Below are 21404 nucleotides of genomic sequence, written 5' to 3'. Positions count from 1 at the left end.
AAAAGCAAAAATGTCTTTTAAGTATTTTGGAAATATATTAATATTTCTTAAGACTTTTTCACATTTTCTCAACCAAATTAAGACACAAACTTTACTGTATTGTGTATAAAATCCAGCACACAAATCTCAATATCAGCATAAATATAGATGTTCAATAAAGGTTGCACTTGATTTCTATAAATACACTTAATACACTGTCCTAGTTTACATATCTTTAAATGTAATCATACTGTTAAAACAATTTCATGTTTTTGAAATGGTACAGACAAAGAAACTAGCATAAATGTCACTAAAACCAGCACAATATGCCTCAGAGCAGACGGTTATGGTCCAAACCTGCTGCGGTCTGCATGGATCCAGTTGGTAATAAAACAGGAGAGGTCACAATCTGAATCTTCATTATCATACATAACACCATGAGCCACACACAACATGGCAGAATAAATCACAGTTGACAGGAGGAGTTATATTTTCATTTTATAAACATAATAAAAAATACTGCTAGCAAATCGATAAATAAATCTAAGCAAACCCGCACACCACAGATCCCATCATGTTATTATTTATTAAATGGGGACAAAACCGTAATTAAAAATGTTGGGAAGCATTAAGTGCACCTCCAAAACGCGCCGATACAAAACCAAAGAGTGGATCAATATTGTTTTTATCATGACTTTTTCAGTTTTTAGTTTTATTGTATAGATTTTTTTTATTTTTGTTTGGTTTTTTTTATATTAGTTTTTAGAGTGTGCTTGCTACTTTTTATTAGTTATTATCAGATGTGGATAGATTACCCAAAAAATTACTCAAGTGAAAATAGCACTACTTCAACGTATTTTTACTCAAGTAAAAGGTAGTCATCCAAACAATTACTCAAGAGTAAAACAGAACTAAGTAACTGATCAAATTTATTTAAAAATTACATCAGGCGGAAAAAAAATATAAAGTGGAAATTTTGGTATTTTAAGGATGAAAATAACAATAATTTATATAAGTAACAAAATATATAAAAATAAGGCCAAATATATGTTTTTCCAAATCAGTTTCTTTAATAAAAACTGATGAAACTTTAAGAAAAACTGCAGGTGTGTCTGGTGTGGTTTTGGTTAAAACATGTTTGTTTTTCATTCAGTGGGTTAGAAATCCAGAAATTTTACTCAAGTAAGAACAGAGAAACTTTATAATAAAATTACTCAAGTCAAAGTAGAAAGTACAGCGTAGTAAAAATACTCATAAAAGCACACTATTCCAAAAAAACGTACTCAATTAAATGTAATTAAATAAATGTAACAAGTTACTTCTCAACTCTGGTTATTAGTTAAATATTGTTTAGTTTTTATTATCTGTAGTTTCAGACTTTGGTTAATTCAAAAAGGTCAAAGTATTGTGTTGTGATTATAAATACATCGTTTGGGTAATAAGTACTCAATAGAAGATAATATTTTTGTAAAAAGTATTAAATTATTGTTGAACAGACTGACTGGTGTTTTGTCCCAACTTTTGCTGTCGCCATTTTGTGACACCAGGAGAAATATGGAGTGCCATAACTGACGTAAACTCTTTGTGTTGGGGGGGGAAAAATATCAATTTCACATCAGTTCAAAAGTCTAATAAATTGATTCATTAACACAAAAAAGGATTTTAAATCCTAACAAACTATGTTCTAGTTAGTTTTATATAGTTCTAGTTTTTCCCCATTAAACTAAAGGTTTTATTTATTTCAGTTAGCAAAAATGTTTTCTCAATTTCAATGTTCATTAACTACAACAACGTTGCTCCAGATTCTAGTTATTGAATTAGTCATTAAATTACATTTAATGCAAACAATACAGGATTTTTATGCAGGCTGAACAGAGGAAAAGTGAGATATTTCTAGCGGAGTCAGAGAAATCTGTTTTTCACAGGTGAACTCCAGAAGGTGAATCTATTTGGTCTTTCCTCAGCCAAAGACCAACTGTAACTGAGAGTCTGTCTTTCACTGCTCTGTTGTGACTACTTCCTGTTTCCCATCCCGCTCTTCCTGGTGAAATCCTAGCTCTCACTCTTTCTATCTGAAGTGCTTTTAGTGGAGCTGCTGTAACGTTATCTGTGTCGAGACAATGATCGTCAGATGGGCTTACCGCGCTCCTCGCCTGTTTATGTCCAGCCTGTGTCTGCCAGGTTGGGGATTTCTCTGTTTTCATAGTTAAAAATAAGAAATGTATGTATAGTTGCACCAGAGTATTAGGGCTACGTAAATAAAAAACAATAAAATTATGAGAATAAAGTTATAATGTCACAAAAATAAAGTAGTATCATTATGACTTTTTCTGGTAATACTATGACTTTATTGTCATATTATTTCAACTTCATTTTTTAAATAAAGTCTAAATATTACGACTTTATTTCAACTTCGAAATAAAGTCGTAATATTGCTTATGAAATTCTCATAATATTAGAAGAATATAACTTTATTCTCATAACATTATAACTTTATCCTGGTAATATTATGACTTTATTCTCATAATATTCTGACTTTATTCTAGTAATACCATGACTTTATTCTCATAATACTATGACTTGATTCTTGTACGACTTTATTCTTGAAAATACTTTATTCTCATATCGTTTGGACTTTATTCTTGTAATAATATGACTTTGTTCTTGTATTTAAAATGTATTTCAGTTCATCTTCATTCTTGTGATATTGACTTTATTCTCATAATTTTATTCTTGTATATTTTATTTTTTCTTAGTATGACCCTTATACTGTATGTATTACATGTGTATTTCAGTTGTACCATGTAGAAATTGCAGCGTTAAAACTGATAAAAGTAGGTTCGTTTTTTGCTTTTATGCCCTGTTTTAATCATTTTCCACCCATTATGAGTGGCTGACTGCCTCCAGTTGGAAAAGTAACTATTATCTCAATTATCCCTGGCACAAGCCCCCTGCCATGTCCGCCTCTTCAAGCGTACCAGCTGAGATGATTACATCTTCAACAAGGTAAGGCAAGACGAGTTTAACTGTATAACATCACTTAAACATCACATAACTCAAAGTGCTTTATAAGAAAAGAGCAACAGGGATAAAGAAAATATCATTAAAAACATGAAATGTGGGGTGCTGTGGTGGCGCAGGGGCAAAGCATGACCCACGTTGAGGCCTTAGTCCTTGTAGCGGTGGTCGTAGGTTCGATTCCCGGCCTGACGACGTTTACCGCATGTCTTCCCCCTCTCTGATTACCCTGTTTCCTGTCAAACTACTTTCAAATAAAGGCCACTAGAGCCAGCAAAACCTTTAAAAAAAAAAAAACATGAAATGTACTTTAAAAATATGAGGTAAAATTGAAAACACAAAGGAATGGCGATAACAGAATAATTTGATGAATTGATAAATGAATATTTAGTGTTTATGGGACGTCAATGTTACCTCTCCTTATTTTGAGATACGAGACGTCGGCAACGTCACTGAAATGCATTTAGGTTTGAAAACCATCCAGTGCTTCGCCGACCAATAACACAAATTTAAAATCCATCTTTTGACATTAATCCTTTGACTGGAGAGAGCTGGACTATTTCACTGGCGCAGGTCATAAAACCGTCAGTCGCTTGCTGGATGACCTGCTGCTGCCTGATTGATTTTTAAAGGGGCTTTTAAAATTAGGCTTGAATCCATCACAACACTCAGGTTTCCTGCACACACTTTAGTCTCCTGCCTTTTCAGTTTCAGTTAAGTGTAGATATTTAAAATTACACTCTTTAGGAGCAAAACTAACACCGAAACACTTACTGGTGTCATGAAGACAGGCCATGTGGAGAGAGGAATATAAAATTGTGTCATCAGCATACAGTATGAATACTAAGAGTTGTTGTAGGACTTTATAAACTAGAGGGAAGATAAATGTAGATTTATATCATAATAACTCAAAAGCTGGCTCATTTATTGCAAAATTATGTAGCACTAAAGTACGGTCTCAGTCAGAATATTCAGTGAGCGCTGATTCCAGAACCGCACTGCATTCTGGGGGATGTAGGCAGAGGGAAAAAGGTTTCAGCTGCTCAACTACCACTTATTGTTTATCATTTATTGGGATAGATTTCCTATTATAATAAGAAATTTGATTTATTGTTACAATAAAATCCAATGAATCATGTTTAAAAACACCAGAACTATCCGTGTTGTCGGGATTTGTTATTTTTTTACTATTTTCTCCATTGTTTGTTCAATGAAACCATCAATAGATATTATAAAATTTTGGGGGCAAAAAAATCAATAAATGCAATTATTGTGTGTAGTTTAGTGACACAATTCATACTTCTTTATGTGACTGGTGTCCTAAAGAAGAATAATACAAATATCAAGAGCAGTATTTGTGTTTTTTGGGGCGTATGGTGGCCGTACAATGCAGTCACAGCCTTACAGTCTCCGTCAAGAGAAGTAATAAATACTTCTTATTGTCACTTTTATCATTATTATAATAATATCACGATAAAACTTTGAGTCCTTATTGCCCACTGCTACTCTCAACCGCTCACAGATTGGTGGAATCAACTGACTCACTCACTCTTTGGTTACCTAGCAACAACCTGTTGAGTAATTTGAGCAGCACAAGTTTAAGGTTTAAGGCCTCATAACTGCTTAAAAATAAAAACAACGCCATGGAGTGGAAACTGAATAAAGGTGGAAAGCTCAAGCCACCAGTTTGGTAGTTTTTTAGATATTTAAAACAAAAAAACTAATCAGTAATTACAGATATCAACTAATATGAAACACTTATATCATGACTCGTTTTTCAGCCAAATCGTCCAGCCATAGAATTTATGAGTGCGGTTGGGTGAATATTGCTTTAAAGGGTTGGCATCACTAGATTGAGTCCATTAATTATTTACTTAATGAGGAATTACCATTGTTTACACAATTTAGACAGTCTGTGATGAGTTCTTAAAGGAACAATATTAAAGTAGTTCTATAACTGAATGTAAAAATAAACCAGATTGTTTTCTTCACATCCCATACACCAAAAGTCCCACCTTTAAAACATCAAACCAGACATCAAAATTAGCTATTCTTGGCTGACTTTTATCTCTCTCTTGGTTGGCAGGTTGCGTCTCTCACCTAATAACAGCAAATCACGCAGGATAAAATAGGCATAAAAAAATTAAGAATGAACTATTTATATCATGGCACACATTTTGTGTGAAACGTTTATTTTAGCTTCTGTGTCTTCAGGACGACCATTCCCCATTAAAGTGAGGCTTAATATATTTATAAATGTTCTTCACGTAAAAGGCCTGTAAATCCAAGATGTTGCTATCTTTTGTTACATATTACACAGATATTAAATGGCACAGTTATGAAGGTTTCTAGCTCCTAGTCTTGCTATCTCAGCTTTGTCCTTACCACTGATGTTGGAGCTATCACTCATCAGTGTTGTAAGGCATCAGATATTTAATAACAATAAAACTTAATCTGCAAAGTTGGGATAGGGTTTATGTCAAAAAAATTTATATTTACTTAAAATACGTGGCTAAATCCCAATAAATAGCCTTTCACTAAATGCAATGGTTTTAAGTGTGACTGCAAGAAAGTTATTATTATTATTATTACAATACTGAGGAATGATATTCATGCTCATAAATAGAAATATCTTAAGTATAAGCACATTCACATCAAACAATTGTATTAATTCAATCCAGAAGGTAAATCTTACTTGTGGGTGGGTATTTATCGTATCGTATCGTTTATTATTTTTTGTGATACATTTCTTATCATGATAAAATTTTAATTTATTGTTGTCAAGATAATTTCCAATTATCTTGGAAACTATCTTGTTTCCAAGATAATTGGAAACAATTATTGTTTGTCAGTTTAACTGACAAACAATTATCTTGTTTGTCAGTTTTGTTGGAGGTTGAAACCTCCAACAAAACTGACAAACAATCCCATTGTTGTGATTTTTAGTTTTACTATTTTCTTCACTGTTTGTTCAATATTCAAACTATTGTGGGCATTTATTGCATTGTTTATCGTTTAATGTGATAAATTTTATTCAATATTTATCATTGCCAAGATAAGTTCCAGTTATTGATGTTTAAAACTCCCAAAAGCTGAAGGTACTGTTACTGTTTATCTATTTTCTCTACTGTTTGTTCAATATTCAAACTGTTACTTGTGTCTAGGTTTGGGTGTTTATCGTACAGTTCATCATTTTATTGTGATACATTTCTTATCATGATGATTTTCATTTATTGCTGTCAAGATAAATTCCAATTAATGGCGTTTAAAACCCTCCAAAAACTGTCCATATTGTTGGGATTGCTAGTTTTACTATTTTTCCTGTTCCAGGGCCGCCCTAAGCCTTTTTGGGGCCCTAAGTGGATTTTAATTGGGGCCAGATGGTATTGAGGTGCTAATTACACGCTTACCTGGCATATGCCTAGCGTTCAATGAGAGTATCAATAAATATCAAAGTTAAAAATATAATTAATCGCAGTTATTGTGTGCAGTTTAGTGATACAATAACACATTTTTGTGGACGATAAATTGTCCCAGATGTTATTGTGATAAATGATAATATTATTGTTTTGTGACCATTCGCAAGCAATATAATGGTAATGGCCAATAATAATGCACATTCTCAGAGATCAATACACTTGAAATTCTAATGAAAATTTAACACTGGAATTGGAAGATATTTTAAATATCCAAAATAAATAAACAAAACAACAAAAACAACAAATAAAATGAATTATAAAGTCTTTGTAAACAAAATTATCATTCAAAAAAAGGAATAGTTGAGACCAAAGAACCAGACCGAAGACAATTTTCATCCAGTTTTTGGTAGAAAGAGAAAAACAATAAATCATTCATTTTAATTTATGACACAATAAATTTATTTACTGTTTATTGCGTCAGGGATAGATACAATTCACACTTCTTTATGTGCCTGGTGTCGTAAAGAAACACATTTCCAAGAGCAGGATTTGTGTTTTGCTGAGTCAGCCATACGGTTACCTAAAAAATAAGCAACATTGTTGCAACAGGACAACAAAATATCGTGATAAGACCTTAACTCCACATCGCATCTCTAACTATTCTATAGAAATTAGATGTTATTCTGCTGGGTCTAGCCTCATTAGTGAGCGGCCATATTAAATGATTGCTATTGGTCGTTGTTGATTATATCAGCAGCGACAGAACAGGCTGGAGGAAGCAGACTGATGGAGTGTGTGTGTGTGAGGAGATGTCGGCGTGCATGTGTGTGTGTGGGAGAGCTGACATGCAGGCTTCTTCCCACACACAGAAGGTGATGCAACATCTCACACCCTCTCAGCACTGCAAAGCTAACGCTGCACTCGCTGCTTCAGCCCAGTCAGTGTGTGTGTCTGAAGGTGTGTGTGTGTGTGTGTGTGTGTGGGATGTGCAGAAGTGGGTAAAAAAAGTATATATATATATATATATATATATATATATATATATATATATATATAGTATATTTTTACTTATAAGTTTCCCCCCCATCTTTCTTGACTCGCTCTCACTCCCACAGGAAGACATGAACAAATGTTCTGCTTAGCGATCGACAAAATAGTATCGCCATGACAACAGCTGATGCCACATGCAGCCATCAGCAGCTCATCCAGGCTCACGAACGTCTGCACATCGATAGACTCTTTCTAAAGTTATCTCATTCATTTACAGTCAAAAATGAACATTTCACATGTTGATGTAATTAAAAGTTTTGAATGAATAGGATTAATCATATTTATAATTTTCTTGGAACATCACCTTCCTAAAATAATGGCTTGTGTAAAAAAATTTTTATGCCAAAAGTGATTTTTTTTGTGTGTGCCTAAAAATGTCAAAAAATGTCTTGGGCCAATATTATAGAAAAGTAAAAATAGATCTACTCTCTTTTGTTTCTTTTGATTTATTCCATCTCTGTGCTATATATAAGTTTTCTACTTGGAATTCTAATAAATCTTTTTTTTTTTGCAAGATAATACAGGTTTCTTAAGATGAAAACAAAAAACAAACAAATAATACCAACAATAATTATGATCTCAATCACAAAAGTGACAATAGTAAAAAAAAAACCCACAAAATTTCTATAGTAATTAGATGTAAATAAAGGCGCTGATCAGAAATCATGAACCCAAACCAGATGTAGCGTCATGAGAGTTTTCAGCAAGTCTGAACATGTTTCTGTTTCCATGCTGCTGCTCAAATTGTCTTCATCTATCTAAGAATAGTTCTCAAATGATTGAGCATATTTAAGACAAAACAAATGGGCATTTCTTTTGTGAAGACGCACCAAAAAAACACTTGGTAAATAATCCTAATTTCTCAAACAAGGGTGTTTCAAATGGTGCACAAGTACACAGAGATCAATGAATGATCCCAGAGGAGTTGATTTTAATCTGTTGCGACTAATAAATCTAGAGTCACACTCTGTATTTTAAGATACGGAGGGAACGTTTCGTGAGATAGAGAAAGATAACAAGCCTTTCTATAACTGAATATGGCGTGTGTTGGGAGGTGTAGGCTGAAAAATATTATCTCATTTCATCTGACTGTCGATGGCATTCAGGTTTTCCATTTTAAAACCGGCCACCCAAATACAGGCTTAACTCTCTGCATAAAGTTGGAGGCAACAGGAGAAATGTGTGAATAAAATTAAAACCGAACCTGCTAACTGTCTCCTAGTTAAATCTTAACTTACCCTGCAAACTTTACTCTAACCCAGGTGTCCAAAGTGGGGCTCAGGGGCCATTTGTGGCCCTTTACATGGTTTCATTCGGCCCTTGAGCACAAGTCAAGGATGGTAAAAATTTGCCCAACTAAATAGAAAACAACTGATGACTGCGAATGTTTGGAAATTGTTTTTTTAAAAATAAGATAACAATTGAAAGTCATTTTTAAGTTTTAGATCTTTAATGATTACCAGATTTCATTAAATTGTTTTGTTTATTATTGTATGAAGGAGTATTAAGGCCATGCTAAAAAAAATTTACAAGAATAAAGTCATAAAATTACAAGAGTAAAGCTGTAATAGAATAAAGTAATTTTTATGACTTTATCCTCATTATTTGAGTTTAGTCTTGAAATATTAAGACTTTCTTATATTATTATGACTTTATTCTCATACAGGTTTGTATTATGATTTTACTTTTGTAATTTTATGTTTTAATTTTTTTATTTTATCTTAGTGTGGCCCTAATACATTGTTGTATTATTGAGCAGGTAAAACTGAACTCTGCCCGTCATTTAAAGAGAGTTTAAACTTTTATTTTCTTTTTAATCGCTCAGCCCTGACAGAAATCTGCTCAGCGAAAACAGCAACATCAGCTGTTAAATGTAGTAAATCTGTCAGATCTTTACGTTTATGATGCATAACTCAGAATAATTGTTTCACATGCTTCTAAATGTTCTGGTTGTGTGGGTGTTGGATTGATATTTTGATGTCTTAGACAGAACCTGGGGTCAGATTTCGCTCCCGGTCGTTATTCCAGTCTTTCCATGCCTGGAATCAGTATCGACCCCAGCTCTGTCTATTCTTTGCCACACCCATTTACTTTGACCACTAAACACTTCTTCATGGCTTTTAAAGCTTTCTCTGCAGGCATACCTCGACTTTACATCTAATCAATTATACAGGAACAAGTAAAGGCAGAGAAAGAATAAAGCTGCATTTGCAACAAAAACACTGCAAAAACACCAAATCTAACCAAGTATTTTTGGTCTAATTTTCAGTGCAAATATCTAAGAACACTTGAAACAAGACAAAACTAACTTGCATGTACCTTTTCAGCTCAATAATTCCTTTATATTGATGAAAATGGGCTAGTTCCACTGGCAGAGTTTATTTAGTACTTATAACTTGGGAAAAATGTTGTGTTTAAAGTTAAATCATTTGCAAGTGGAACTAGAACTGGGTTGCTAGGCGACAGGCTGGGTTTGGCTGAGGTTGCTAGGTAACGGCGCAGTAGCTGTTGTAGAAAAAGTTAATCTGCCAGTCAGGGGCAGATCTAGCAAAATATCTATGGGGTGGCAAGGATTTGTCAGGGTATATATATATACGTATATATATGTGTATATATATATATACTGTATATATATATAAACGTGGGCTGCACAGTGGCGCAGTTGGTAGCACTGTTGCCTTGCAGCAAGAAGGTCCTGGGTTCGATTCCCGGCCGGGGTCTTTCTGCATGGAGTTTGCATGTTCTCCCTGTGCATGCGTGGGTTCTCTCCGGGTTCTCCGGCTTCCTCCCACAGTCCAAAAACATGACTGTCAGGTCAATTGGTTTCTCTAAATTCTCCCTAGGTGTAAGTGTGTGTGTGCATGGTTGTTTGTCCTGTATGTCTCTGTGTTGCCCTGCGACAGACTGGCGACCTGTCCAGGGTGTACCCCGCCTCTCGCCCGGAACGTAGCTGGAGATAGGCACCAGCAACCCTCCCGACCCCATTAGGGACAAGGGTGAACAGAAAATGGATGGATGGATGGATATATAAACGTCTCATTCTCACATTTAGTTTACACAGACCTATCACTGGACTTAACTGTTGCATTGTTTCAAACTGAGCTTCATGTAGCACTGAGGATTAAATATAATTTCTTAATGTAGAATAGTTCATTATTTTTTACGTCTTTCATACTGCTGCTAACTGATACGTATTACTGGATTGGACAGCGCCTATTAGTCACTATGTGATGCATTGTGTCCAGAAAATAATTCTATTCCAATGCAGGACAAGCAGAAATCTGTCACGAAAATATTAGTAGCGCCATCATTTATTATCAGATATATTTATTAAATACAATTTAAAATAAATCTGAAAAAACTGATGTTTGATACATAAATTTTCCGTGATACAAATCTATAAACAGTTTGGTTTCTGTTAGTTCTGTCAAGATGCAAGGAAGGGCAAATTTCTCTTATATTGGTCAATCGTTTTATTTTAAATATGCTGTAAGAGCCGTATTTTGATGACTGTTATAAACATCGCCACGTTTTACGAACGGAGGGAATTAGTTCAGTTTTTGTCGCTTGTTTAGCTCTTAGGTACTGCAGCGGCTGCAGTGCGCTGCAATAAAGGTGCAATAAAGCCGATAAACAGGTGGAGGACAAGACTAAACAAAACCACTTCTATTCTGACACGTTGCCATGGCAACCGACAGACAACAGCTCCATGAGTAGATAAAGCTGAGATTATGTTCAATCCTATCGGGGGAATCAATACCAAAAACAAACGTTTCCCACCCAAAAAAAGTAGCAAAACACCAAAACAGATCATTCAATCTGTGACGTTATGCTGTCAGGCCTGATGTCTATATTGTCATTATTAATATAGTTTCGCCTGAACACAGCGGTGGTGGATTAGCTGATTTAAACAGCTGCTCTACTGATGACTTGGTGAGCAGGTTGTCCTATTTTAGTGCTAACGGAACCAAAACACACCGAACTGCGCGGCATGTTAAGGTTATCAAAGTCAATAGCTAACAGTTAGGTTAGCATAACTAACTCGCTGCTCAGTTTTTCAACATTTTATTTAAATAAAAAAATTGTCCTCACCTGTTAAATGTTAAACCCTTGAACCTTGTTATGTAGGGGCGTCATAGGGTTGAATTAACTGCTAAATATTGCGTCCTTTTTCAGATTCTTTGCGTGATTGTGGTATTTTCCTGACCACCGATATTCCTGACTCAATGGACAACGATAAGTCACGTGATGTCTAATCCAATAATATCCATCCATCCATATATATAAATGCTGCTGCCTCGCGCTCTGTCCTTCTCTCTCACTTCCCGCTACTTAGCAGTAGGTGTCAGGTTACATTGTGTTACATTCAATGTTGTCGGAAAAAAGAGATTCATGCGCTTAATGTCCGATTTGCCATAACTCTTTATTGAATTCATTGTCGCCAGCTGGGGTGGCAACTAGGGGTTGAACGACTACATATTTTTTAAGGTCGACTACATCATGATAATAGTCGAGTCGATGTCGACTAGTCGCGGTGACGTCATAGTGACGTAAGCGCAAAAACCCTTCACAACTACTTGGAGGCTTTATTAGCTATTTTCACGGCAAATATTGACCCCCCCCCACACACACACACTCTCCCCTTCTCCTGCTTTTACTAAGTCTATTATGGAGATTCTTCGTGAGCAGCGGGGAAAAGTTTGTTGCACAAAGTCGGGTCTGACTTTTTTTTTCTAAACACCGGCTGATGCTGATGATCTCTGGATAGTTACTATAGGAGTCAAATGATCACACTGACTACATGGTGCTTTTGGAACATCACAAGCCAAACTTGTTATGAACGGATCCCGTTTGGTTACAGCTGAATTCAACGAAACCACCTGCTTCTCCTCCGCCCGATGCGCGGCAGGAAGCTCTGCTGACTCAGCAGATTGAACGATTTAAGATATTTTCTAGTCAACGTCAACATGATAAAAGTCGAGTCGATGTCGAGTTGACTAGTCGTTGTGACGTCATAGCAACGCAAGACGCAAAGCTTTGGAGTAACGTACAGGCTTTATTACCCGTTTTCACGGAAAAATACGGCATTTACACAGAACAGCAACAAGTGAAACAACAAAACATCGGGATAGTTTATGATAAATAATAAGTTGCTGGGAAACCAACATTCAAAAGGAAACGCACATCTTTTAGATGGCATGTAAAAACAATAAAAAGAGGTGGCACGGAGGGGGGGCAAATAAAGTTCACTCGCTGTCAATATTCTTTTCGCTAAGAGTTCGCTAAGAGCACATTGTCATACAAGGACCCAATAATTTCTACCTGTTTGACAAGATGCGGGTTTTGTCCTCGATCTGTTTTGAAGACGCCAGTGTTCTGTCAGATCAGCTGTCAGAGTGTCATACACTTCTGACAGCTGATCTGATGACACTTCTAAGCACGAAGTGTCATTCTTAGCACGAACTCACGGCTATATATATGTCAGACAAGTATACACTGTCATTACCAACTACAGGCTTTTATTTAATCAGCAGCTGTCATTACCACAGATCTTTATTTAATCAGCAACATAACATCATAATGTATCAGTTAGATCGTCGTGACAAAGACACTCGCGAGCCGGCTAAGTGACATCCTTAGCGGGAAGGGGGCGAGTTTTAGACGGCTCGTGTTTTGTAGTGGACTGCAGCTGCAACTCCATCTCCTTTTAAAAACACTGTAAAACTACATATATGCATCCATCTACATATCATTTAAACTAATGTATTTACTTATTTTTCTTGTGTCTTGTGACGTATACTGTGCTGTCAGATCAGCACAGGCTGTCACCACCGGCAATCACATGACTGCGACTAGTCGACATGAAATGTAAAAACTCGCGAGACGTCCTAGAGTCGACTAGTCGACTAATTGGTTCAACCCCTAGTGGCAACAGGGGTGACAAGGCTCTGTCACCCCAGTAGATCTGCCCCTGCTGCCAATAGAACAAATACTTTTTCATCAATAGTATGCAATTATTTATTTAAACAAGCACTTATATTTACATGATCCACGGTTTTTATATAATCCAAACAAACAAATAAACCTATATGTCGCTTAAAAGTTACTTGTAAGTTAGCTTTAAATTATTTCAAGTGTACTAACATATTTGGACTAGAAACTAGACCAAAATACTTGGTAATATTTTATGTTTTTGCAGTGTAACAATTAAATCTTTTAACAGAATACTAGTTAGGAAAAAGCCTGATTGTAAAATAGAAGATAGAAAATGTTTTTATTACTATTATGTTAATTTCTCACACAACATAAAACATTTAAATATTCATAATAATTTGAGAAACTAAGTCTCAAAAGTCAACAGAGCTTAGACAACAGACTCTGTAAAAAGATAATAAGGCGATGAGAAGAGTGGAATTTATTTTTATTTTGTCCTTTAAAGGTCCATTTTACTTCAAATCTGCTTATTAAAATTTTTTTATTTCCCAGCAATTCTTTCTTTTCAAAGTGCAATTCTTTCTTAAAGTAAATTATTTGACATTTTATTTGCTATATGCAGCCTGTTTGAAATTCCCCTCCACTTCTAAGTAAACAAACATAAAAACAGCTTTACAGTTTTTTCTATAGAGCTTCAACAGCAGGATAAGCGTGTGTGAGATGTGTGTGTTTAGCGTAAAAACCCATCAGTCTGGCAGTAAATGCCTCTGAGAGGGAAACAGCAACACCCTGGGAAATCACCAGCCAATACAACAAAGGGGAGGGTAAATCTTTTTTCCACGGGCTGAGCTGTAAATATGTTGATAACTGCAGAATAATCAATGTTCCAGATTAAGATTCAACACAAGGAGATGATTAAATTAATCTTAAACACAACTATGATGACAAATATCATCTTCTTATTGTTGCTAAATTAGGACAAAATATTGATTTATATGATAAATTATTAATTATTTATGCCTATTTGTGCTTATTTTAGTTTCATAATGCCGTCCATGACCGCAGGGGTTTGAAGTAAATGGGAACAAACACACAAGAATCACAGCAAACAGCAGTATTTATATTTATTAATTAATCTAATATGTACACTGCAAAAACACAAAATATTGGCAAGTATTTATGGTGTAGTTTCCAGTCCAAATAAGACAAAACTAACATGTTAGTAACTTTTCAGCAACACATATGAGTTTATTTTAAGTAAATAAATCCTTAATATTGATTTCAAAAGTACTAGTTCAATTGGCAAATTATTTCACTTATAAAAAGGAAAAATGTTTTGCTTTAAGTGAAATAATCAGCTAGTGGAGCTAGCGCTTTTCCATAAATATTAAGGAATAATTCACTTAAAAGAAATCTCTTATATCATTCTGAATATTTTAGATATGCTCTAAAAAAAATTCAATGAATTAAACCCAGTCTTCCACATTGCACTGCAAAACCACAAAATCTTATTTTTTATCTCGTGCCACATTGAAATAAAGAAAAACTAACTTGCAAATATCTATTCAGCAAGATATAAGATGTTGTTTTAAGTCAATAATTTCTTTATATTCATAGCATTTTTCTCATGTTATTAATGAATTAATCTCCCAGCTGAACTAGCATTTCTCATCAATATTAAGGCATTATTTACTTAAAACAAGCTGATATATCTTGCTTAAACGTTATTTGTAAGCTAGTTTTGTTTTCTTACAAGTATACTAAGATATTTGAACTGGAAACTAGACAAAAATACTTGGTAATATTTTGTGTTTTTGCAGTGTAATTTTAACAGATAACTTACTTCTGGTTAATAACCAACATCAGCATGTGAGCTAGACTCACTAATGGCTAATTATCTCCCTTCACTGCAGAGGTTTTATAATGGCTTTGAGAGTTCAGTTCAGTTTGTCCTCAGAGAAAATAAGAGTTTGGAAAAAGATGCTGCATGTGAAACGCGGCATCCTAAACTCAAACAATTAAAGCTGTAATTCTGGAGAGTTTTCTATACAGTCCACAAAAAGATGTTGTTACAGATAACTGAGAAAAAAGGGTTGGATAAAAAAGATTTGGATTGGTGAATCTCATTTAATAGTGAGAGCATACACTGTAAAACAAAACACCCTGCTTAACCAAAGAATTTAAGTGAACAGAACCTAATTCTCACCAATTTGTCTGTATTGATTTTAAACAAGCGGTGTGAACTTCTAGATTAGAAAAATGCTGGATACGTTAATATTTTCTGTCAGTTTGAGCAAAGAAACAAATATAACACAGAAGCCAGGAAACGTTTCAATCAAATTGTTTTCTTTTTATGTAAGTAGTTTCAAGTTAGAAGCTACATGTTAAATGATTTAACTTAAGTTATGCCCATTAAATTACCAAAACATTTATTTTCCTGTTATAAGTTAAATAATCTGCCAATAGAACCAGTACTTTTTCACCAATATTAAAGAATTAATGATCTAAAATTAACTCCTACATTTAGCTAAAAAGTTACTAATAAATTAATAAACAATAACTGAAATATTGTAAAATCTTTACAATATTTCAGTTATTGTAAAAGCTAAAATATTTACAATAGAAATTAGATAAAAAAATATTTGGAAGAACTTTGTGTTTTTGCAGTGTAGGAATTAAATTAGGGAGCAAAACATCTATGTTCCTGTTAAATAATTAGAATAAGTATTTAACATAAGTATTTATAATGTTAATGCAATGTAATAAGTACTTATAACTAATGTTATAGATAAACAATGTTATAAATTAATGTATTAATAAATTGATTAAATGTAATAATAAATTTATGAAAATTATTAATACATTTATCATTAATGTTTTAAATTAATTTATTTCTAATAAGTTAATACAAAAGTTTTGTGTAAAGCACTTTACTATGTAGAAAAATCTCAAACAGCTCCAGTAGAAGTGAAATATTTCTACATTTGTCATCTATATTTTATAAAAAAGCGGCAGAAATGATCTTAAATGCTTTTCTGAATGAGACCAGATATGAATCTCATTTAAGTCACACACAGACTTTATCTGTAAATTCGTACTTCAATGCAGACTGTAAGCCCGAAGACTGCTTAGCTAAAAAAAACGATAGCTTCGCCATGGCAACACCATGTCTCATTTCCATGGCAACCCCATCAGAAATCTCAACCACAACATGATTCAGCTTCAGTTTGAAACCAGCCAGCTGACTCAACCTCCTTCACATTTCAAGGAAGAAATTTCAGATTTTCTTATTTCCCATAAACTCTAAACAATTTATCTAAATTCCCAAAACATCTGAGTTTCACTAAACATACCATGATGGCACATTGGGACAACTGCAGATAGAAAACAAAAGAAGTATATTTCTACAAAAAAAACTCTGAAACTAATCAGAAAATATCTAGAAAAAATCTTAGAAAATTTCTAACCTCCAAAAGTAAAAACTGTGCAAGAAGAAGCTGAGAAATTTTAAAACTAATTTTTGAAATTTTCTGGGAATAAATAAGACATTTCAGAGCTTCAAAAGTTTAACATTTGTGAGAAAAAACTCAGAAACTTTGAGATTAATATAAGAAATTTTCTAGAAAAAAAGACTGGACGTTTTTGAGGTCCAAAAGTTGAAAATGTGCCAAAATCAACTCAAAACATTTGAGATTGAGCTCAGAAATTCTCTTTAAAATTTTTTTTATTTTTTTATTTGTGAGCTAGAAAGGTCAAAAACCTGGTAGAAAAACCTCTGAAATTTTGAGAAAAATAACAGAGGTTTTCTAGAAAAAAACTAGAAATCCATTGGCTCCTAAAGGCAATAATGTGTGAGAGAAAAACTCACAAATTTTAAGAATACTCTCAGAAATTTTCCAGAAATAAGTTGGAAACTTCTGAACTCCAAAAGCCAAAAATGCTTTAACTTTTTTAACTTTTGGCTTTATGAGCTCAGATTTTTTTTAAAACTTTTTTTAAAAAATAAAATATGAGAAATTAACCTTAAAATTTCAACGTTTTTCACTCCTCATTTATTTTTTTTATAGCTAAATTTCAACTTTTCGAACTCAAAAATTCTCTTTCCACAGTTTAATCTCTCTAAAAGTTTTGACTTTTGGAGCTCAGAAATTTTCATGTTTCTTTCCAGAAAATACGTAAAATTACTCTAAAAGATTTCTGAGTTTTATTCTAGCAAATTCTCAACTTTTGGAGCTCGGAAATTTTCAAGTTCTTTCCAGAAAATTCTTTAGATTAATCTCAAACTTTAATGACCCTAACATCCATCACACACACACACACACGCGCACACCTGCTGCGCCACATTACCTGGCTAGAATTGATACAATCTGTGAAGGCGCTCCTCCTGGAGAAGAAGGTGAGGAGCTGTTGCCAGCGAGACGAGGAGGTGGAGGGAGAGGAGGAGGCCGGAGACGAGGTGGACGGAGACGAAGTGTGTGGAGGCGCCAGCTCCTCCGAAGAGCCTCGCTTCGGTCCCAACTTCTGCTTGATTCCTAGCCCCGCCCCTTGACCTCCAGATGCCCCGCCCATTCTGGAGCTGCGGGGGTACAGGGTGTTGTTGCCAAAAATGTAGTTCATAGTTCCAGCTGTTTGACTCCAACTTAGATTTGATCTCCTTTCCACCTTTTCATCCCCGATTCTTCATCCCAGAAAGAATCTGCAGTCGGAGTTCTATTTTTTAAAAATCTTTTTCTCTGTTTTTTGGACAGATTCTCAGCTTTTCTCGTCAGATTTGAAGAAACGAGGCGGACATTTGTCCACCTGGTTGCCTGCTGTTGTTGTTCATGAATGTTTCCATCATCCCAGGTGAAAACGTCCAGAATCCACTTCCCCGAGCTTCCAGATTCCCGTCTCTCCTGCTTCCTCTTTGCACCTCGTCTGAGAAAAAAAAGAGTGAGGGGGAACGAGCGGCAGGATATGAGGATTGATTATTTAGGGGAGTTCACTCTGCTCTCCTCTCCGTCTTCCCTCCCTCCCTCCCTCCTTCCCTGCGAGTCCAAGATGACCAGTCAATCTCCCCCTGTCACTGTGCCTTCTCCCATTAAATATAGGAGGAAGCGGGAAGGGCGTGATGGGTGGCTGAGCGGATGAAACGAGGGAGGTGGAGAGAAACATTCGAGGATGAGAGCATCTGAAGTAGGTGGCTGGCAGCAGGAATCATTGTCCAACTCTTCTGTTTCTCCTTCTCTCCCTCTTACATCTCTGCTGTTCCTCCAAGTCTTCCTTCTTGTCCGCTTCACTCTGCATATTTCTCTCGTTTCTTTCGGCAGCCTCTAACTGACCTGTGTTTGCTTTCTCTCTCTTGTCTTTCAGCAAATTGTCTTTTACAGTCTTTTATTTCAGCTGCAACCCGATGCTGTCCTCTCCCTTACTGTCAGATATTATTACAGCTGGAAGCCCCGCCCCCCTACGATCCAGTCAGCCAATCATGTGACGCCATCCTGCGTCTTTTACTCCAAACATTTTCTAATCCTGTTGCAGGTCGAGTTCAACGGAAAGCGGAGAACAATTTAATGCACAAAACAAACTTCCTCCACTGAAACTGCAAAAGAGTGGAAGTGAAGATGTATGGCAATAGATTTGGTGTTTCAGCATGTGTGTGTGGGGGCGTGTGTGTGTGTGTGCATAATTGTGGAAGAGATAGAGATCTTCTCCTAAGGCTGTTTTTCAGAGACTGCAGCACCCAGCTCTCCCACACACTCCTCTCTCTGTCAAACACAAGCGTACATAAACAACAAAACGACCAGAAAACTGCAAAACATAAAAATAATAATCAATAATACATGTAAAAAAAAAAAATCCCAAAGTCCTGCGCTAACATTTAATAACACACGGCTGCATTTGCCTCCCGGTGGATTAGCCACAGGTGGGGCAGGACCCCCTGTCACAGCTTCTCCCCACGTCTCCGTGGGAACCGTTGCCACGGCAACAGCTTTCCAGAGGCCCGAAAATACACCTGGCACACGCAGCCTGACTAATGTGCTGTTTCCTCGCATGGGGACGGATGAGATTTTCTCACACTTTCCATTAGACTTCTGAGCCGAGTTGGGCTGAGCAGGAAAGATTTCTGCAGATTCTCTAAAACTCAGAGTCAACGCAGGTCGCCGAGTTTTGTCAGGAGAAGTCGGCTGTACTTACATCTAAAGTCACGCTTATTGAAAGAGCATCGATGTCAACATCTGTCAACCGTTCAGACTATCAGATAATTTGGGGCAAATAGGAAAAACAGCAACATAAACTGTTTTATTGTCAGAGGGGCGTTTCAGTGAATGAAAAATGTTTTTATGTTTTTATGGATGTAAAAGAATGGGCAATGATTCAAGTCTATGTTGTTATTTGGACTTTTTTTAAAATAAAAATGTCTGAGGCTAATCTTAGAATTTCTCATTTTTTTCTTGCCAATATTTTACTTCTGGAGCTCAGAAATTTTCAAATTTGTTTTGAAAATTTCAGAGATTAATCTCAAAATTTCAACTTTTTTATTTTTTTTGCAAATTTCCAACTTTTGTAGCTCACAGATTTTCACGTTTTTTCTATAAATTTTATTAAATTAATCTCAGTTCTTTTTTTTCTGCACATTTCTGACTTTTTGAGCTATGAAATTTTCCTGTACATTTTTTAGATTAATTTCAGATTTTTTCTTGTAAACTTCTCTTAGAGCTCATCAATTTCCAAGTTTTTCCTGTAAGATATTCTGATGTTCTTTCTGATTTTTTTTTCCATTGTTGCGAATTTATGGCTTTGGAGGTCAGAAATTGTCCAGTTTTTTCTTGCAAATTTCCAAGATTAATCTAAAAACTTTTTTTTTTTAAATTCTCACAAATGTTTGATTTCTGGAGTTTAAAAATTTCCAAGTTGACTTTTGGATCTCAGAGATTTTAAAGCTTTTTTCTTGCACATTTCTGAACTTAATTGAAAATTTTCATAATTTTCTTGCAATTTTTTTACTTCTGTAATTCAGCAATTTCAAAGTTATTTCTTGCAAATTTCTGAGATTAATCACAAACTTTGTGAGATTTTGGTGGAGATTTACTCCTTTCTTACTATCAAAAAATTACTCTAGTAAGTCGCCATAGAAACCTAAAGTGCTTTTAAATGTAATAACTGTTTGTACCTCTGGGTTTTGGACAGTTTACTTGAATTTGAAACAAACTTACCATAAAATTTTGAGTGAGAACATTTCCCTCATGCTATGTTTTTACTACAGGCTGCGTTTCACAGCAGCCAGCTGCTATTCAGAGGGCCGGTGGTTCGATGCCTTGCTTCTCTGATCCACATTATTAAAATCTAGAGCTCTATTTTCTAGTTTGTCTCGTTGATAGCGATACTCACTCAAAGAAAGCAGTTTCAACAGGTCTATAACGGCATTACGAAAGCAGAATATGAATCCATTAACCATCCGCTTCGTCTCTCTTTCCCATCAGTATCCTGCAGTCTTACTGATAGCAATTATTAATTATATATTAGTTTTTGAAGATTGTGTTTAGGGAAGTGGCTGGCTTGACTGACGGCACTTTAAGCCAGTGAAAAAATTCACTTTAAGAAACTTTTTATAATTATTAGTGTGTGTTTTTTTGTTGTTGTTTTTGGATTTGCCTTATAGTGTATTATAAAACCTTGTTCCTGCTGGATAACCAACCTTTAAATCATTTCAATATTCTGCTTTTAAGATATTTTTATAACCAAACTTTGATCCAACTTTTTCAATCAAAAACTGTGGACTCCTCTTTTAGCCACCATGTCAGTAGCAGCGTTTCCATTACAAATGTGCAAAAAATGTTTCAATAATCTGCTAATGTCAGAAAAAAACCCACAATGTCCCAAACGTGGGGTTTCGATTAAATAATCAAACGTGAATACGTTTTTTAAGTGATAAACTATTAAAAAACACTGCGCCATCATCCTCCAACTACTTCCTGTCGTCTTCTTCTTCGTGGTTTCTACCAGCAGCAACATTTGTTGTTG

General features: G+C 35.1%; 1 protein-coding gene across 8 annotated transcripts in view; it reads right to left on the bottom strand.

Moving 5' to 3' along the window:
• Positions 1 to 21404, bottom strand: part of LOC114150742 (discs large homolog 1-like protein) — a 140428-nt gene that overhangs the window by 68122 nt on the left and 50902 nt on the right. Inside the window, exon 1 of one of the 8 annotated variants that reach the window (XM_028027377.1) lies at positions 17748 to 18830. The exons of the other annotated variants lie outside the window; for them this stretch is intronic. Coding sequence (XP_027883178.1) covers positions 17748 to 18017 — 270 coding nt within the window. The 5' untranslated portion in view covers positions 18018 to 18830. Of the gene's footprint in view, positions 1 to 17747; positions 18831 to 21404 lie in introns of those variants that run through there. 8 annotated transcript variants of the gene reach the window in all.

This window comes from Xiphophorus couchianus, chromosome 9 (genome assembly GCF_001444195.1).
Source record: "Xiphophorus couchianus chromosome 9, X_couchianus-1.0, whole genome shotgun sequence".
Taxonomy (NCBI): Eukaryota; Metazoa; Chordata; class Actinopteri; order Cyprinodontiformes; family Poeciliidae; genus Xiphophorus; species Xiphophorus couchianus.
Note: the sequence above shows the minus strand (reverse complement) of the source record. Positions and strands in the feature narration are given on the sequence as shown.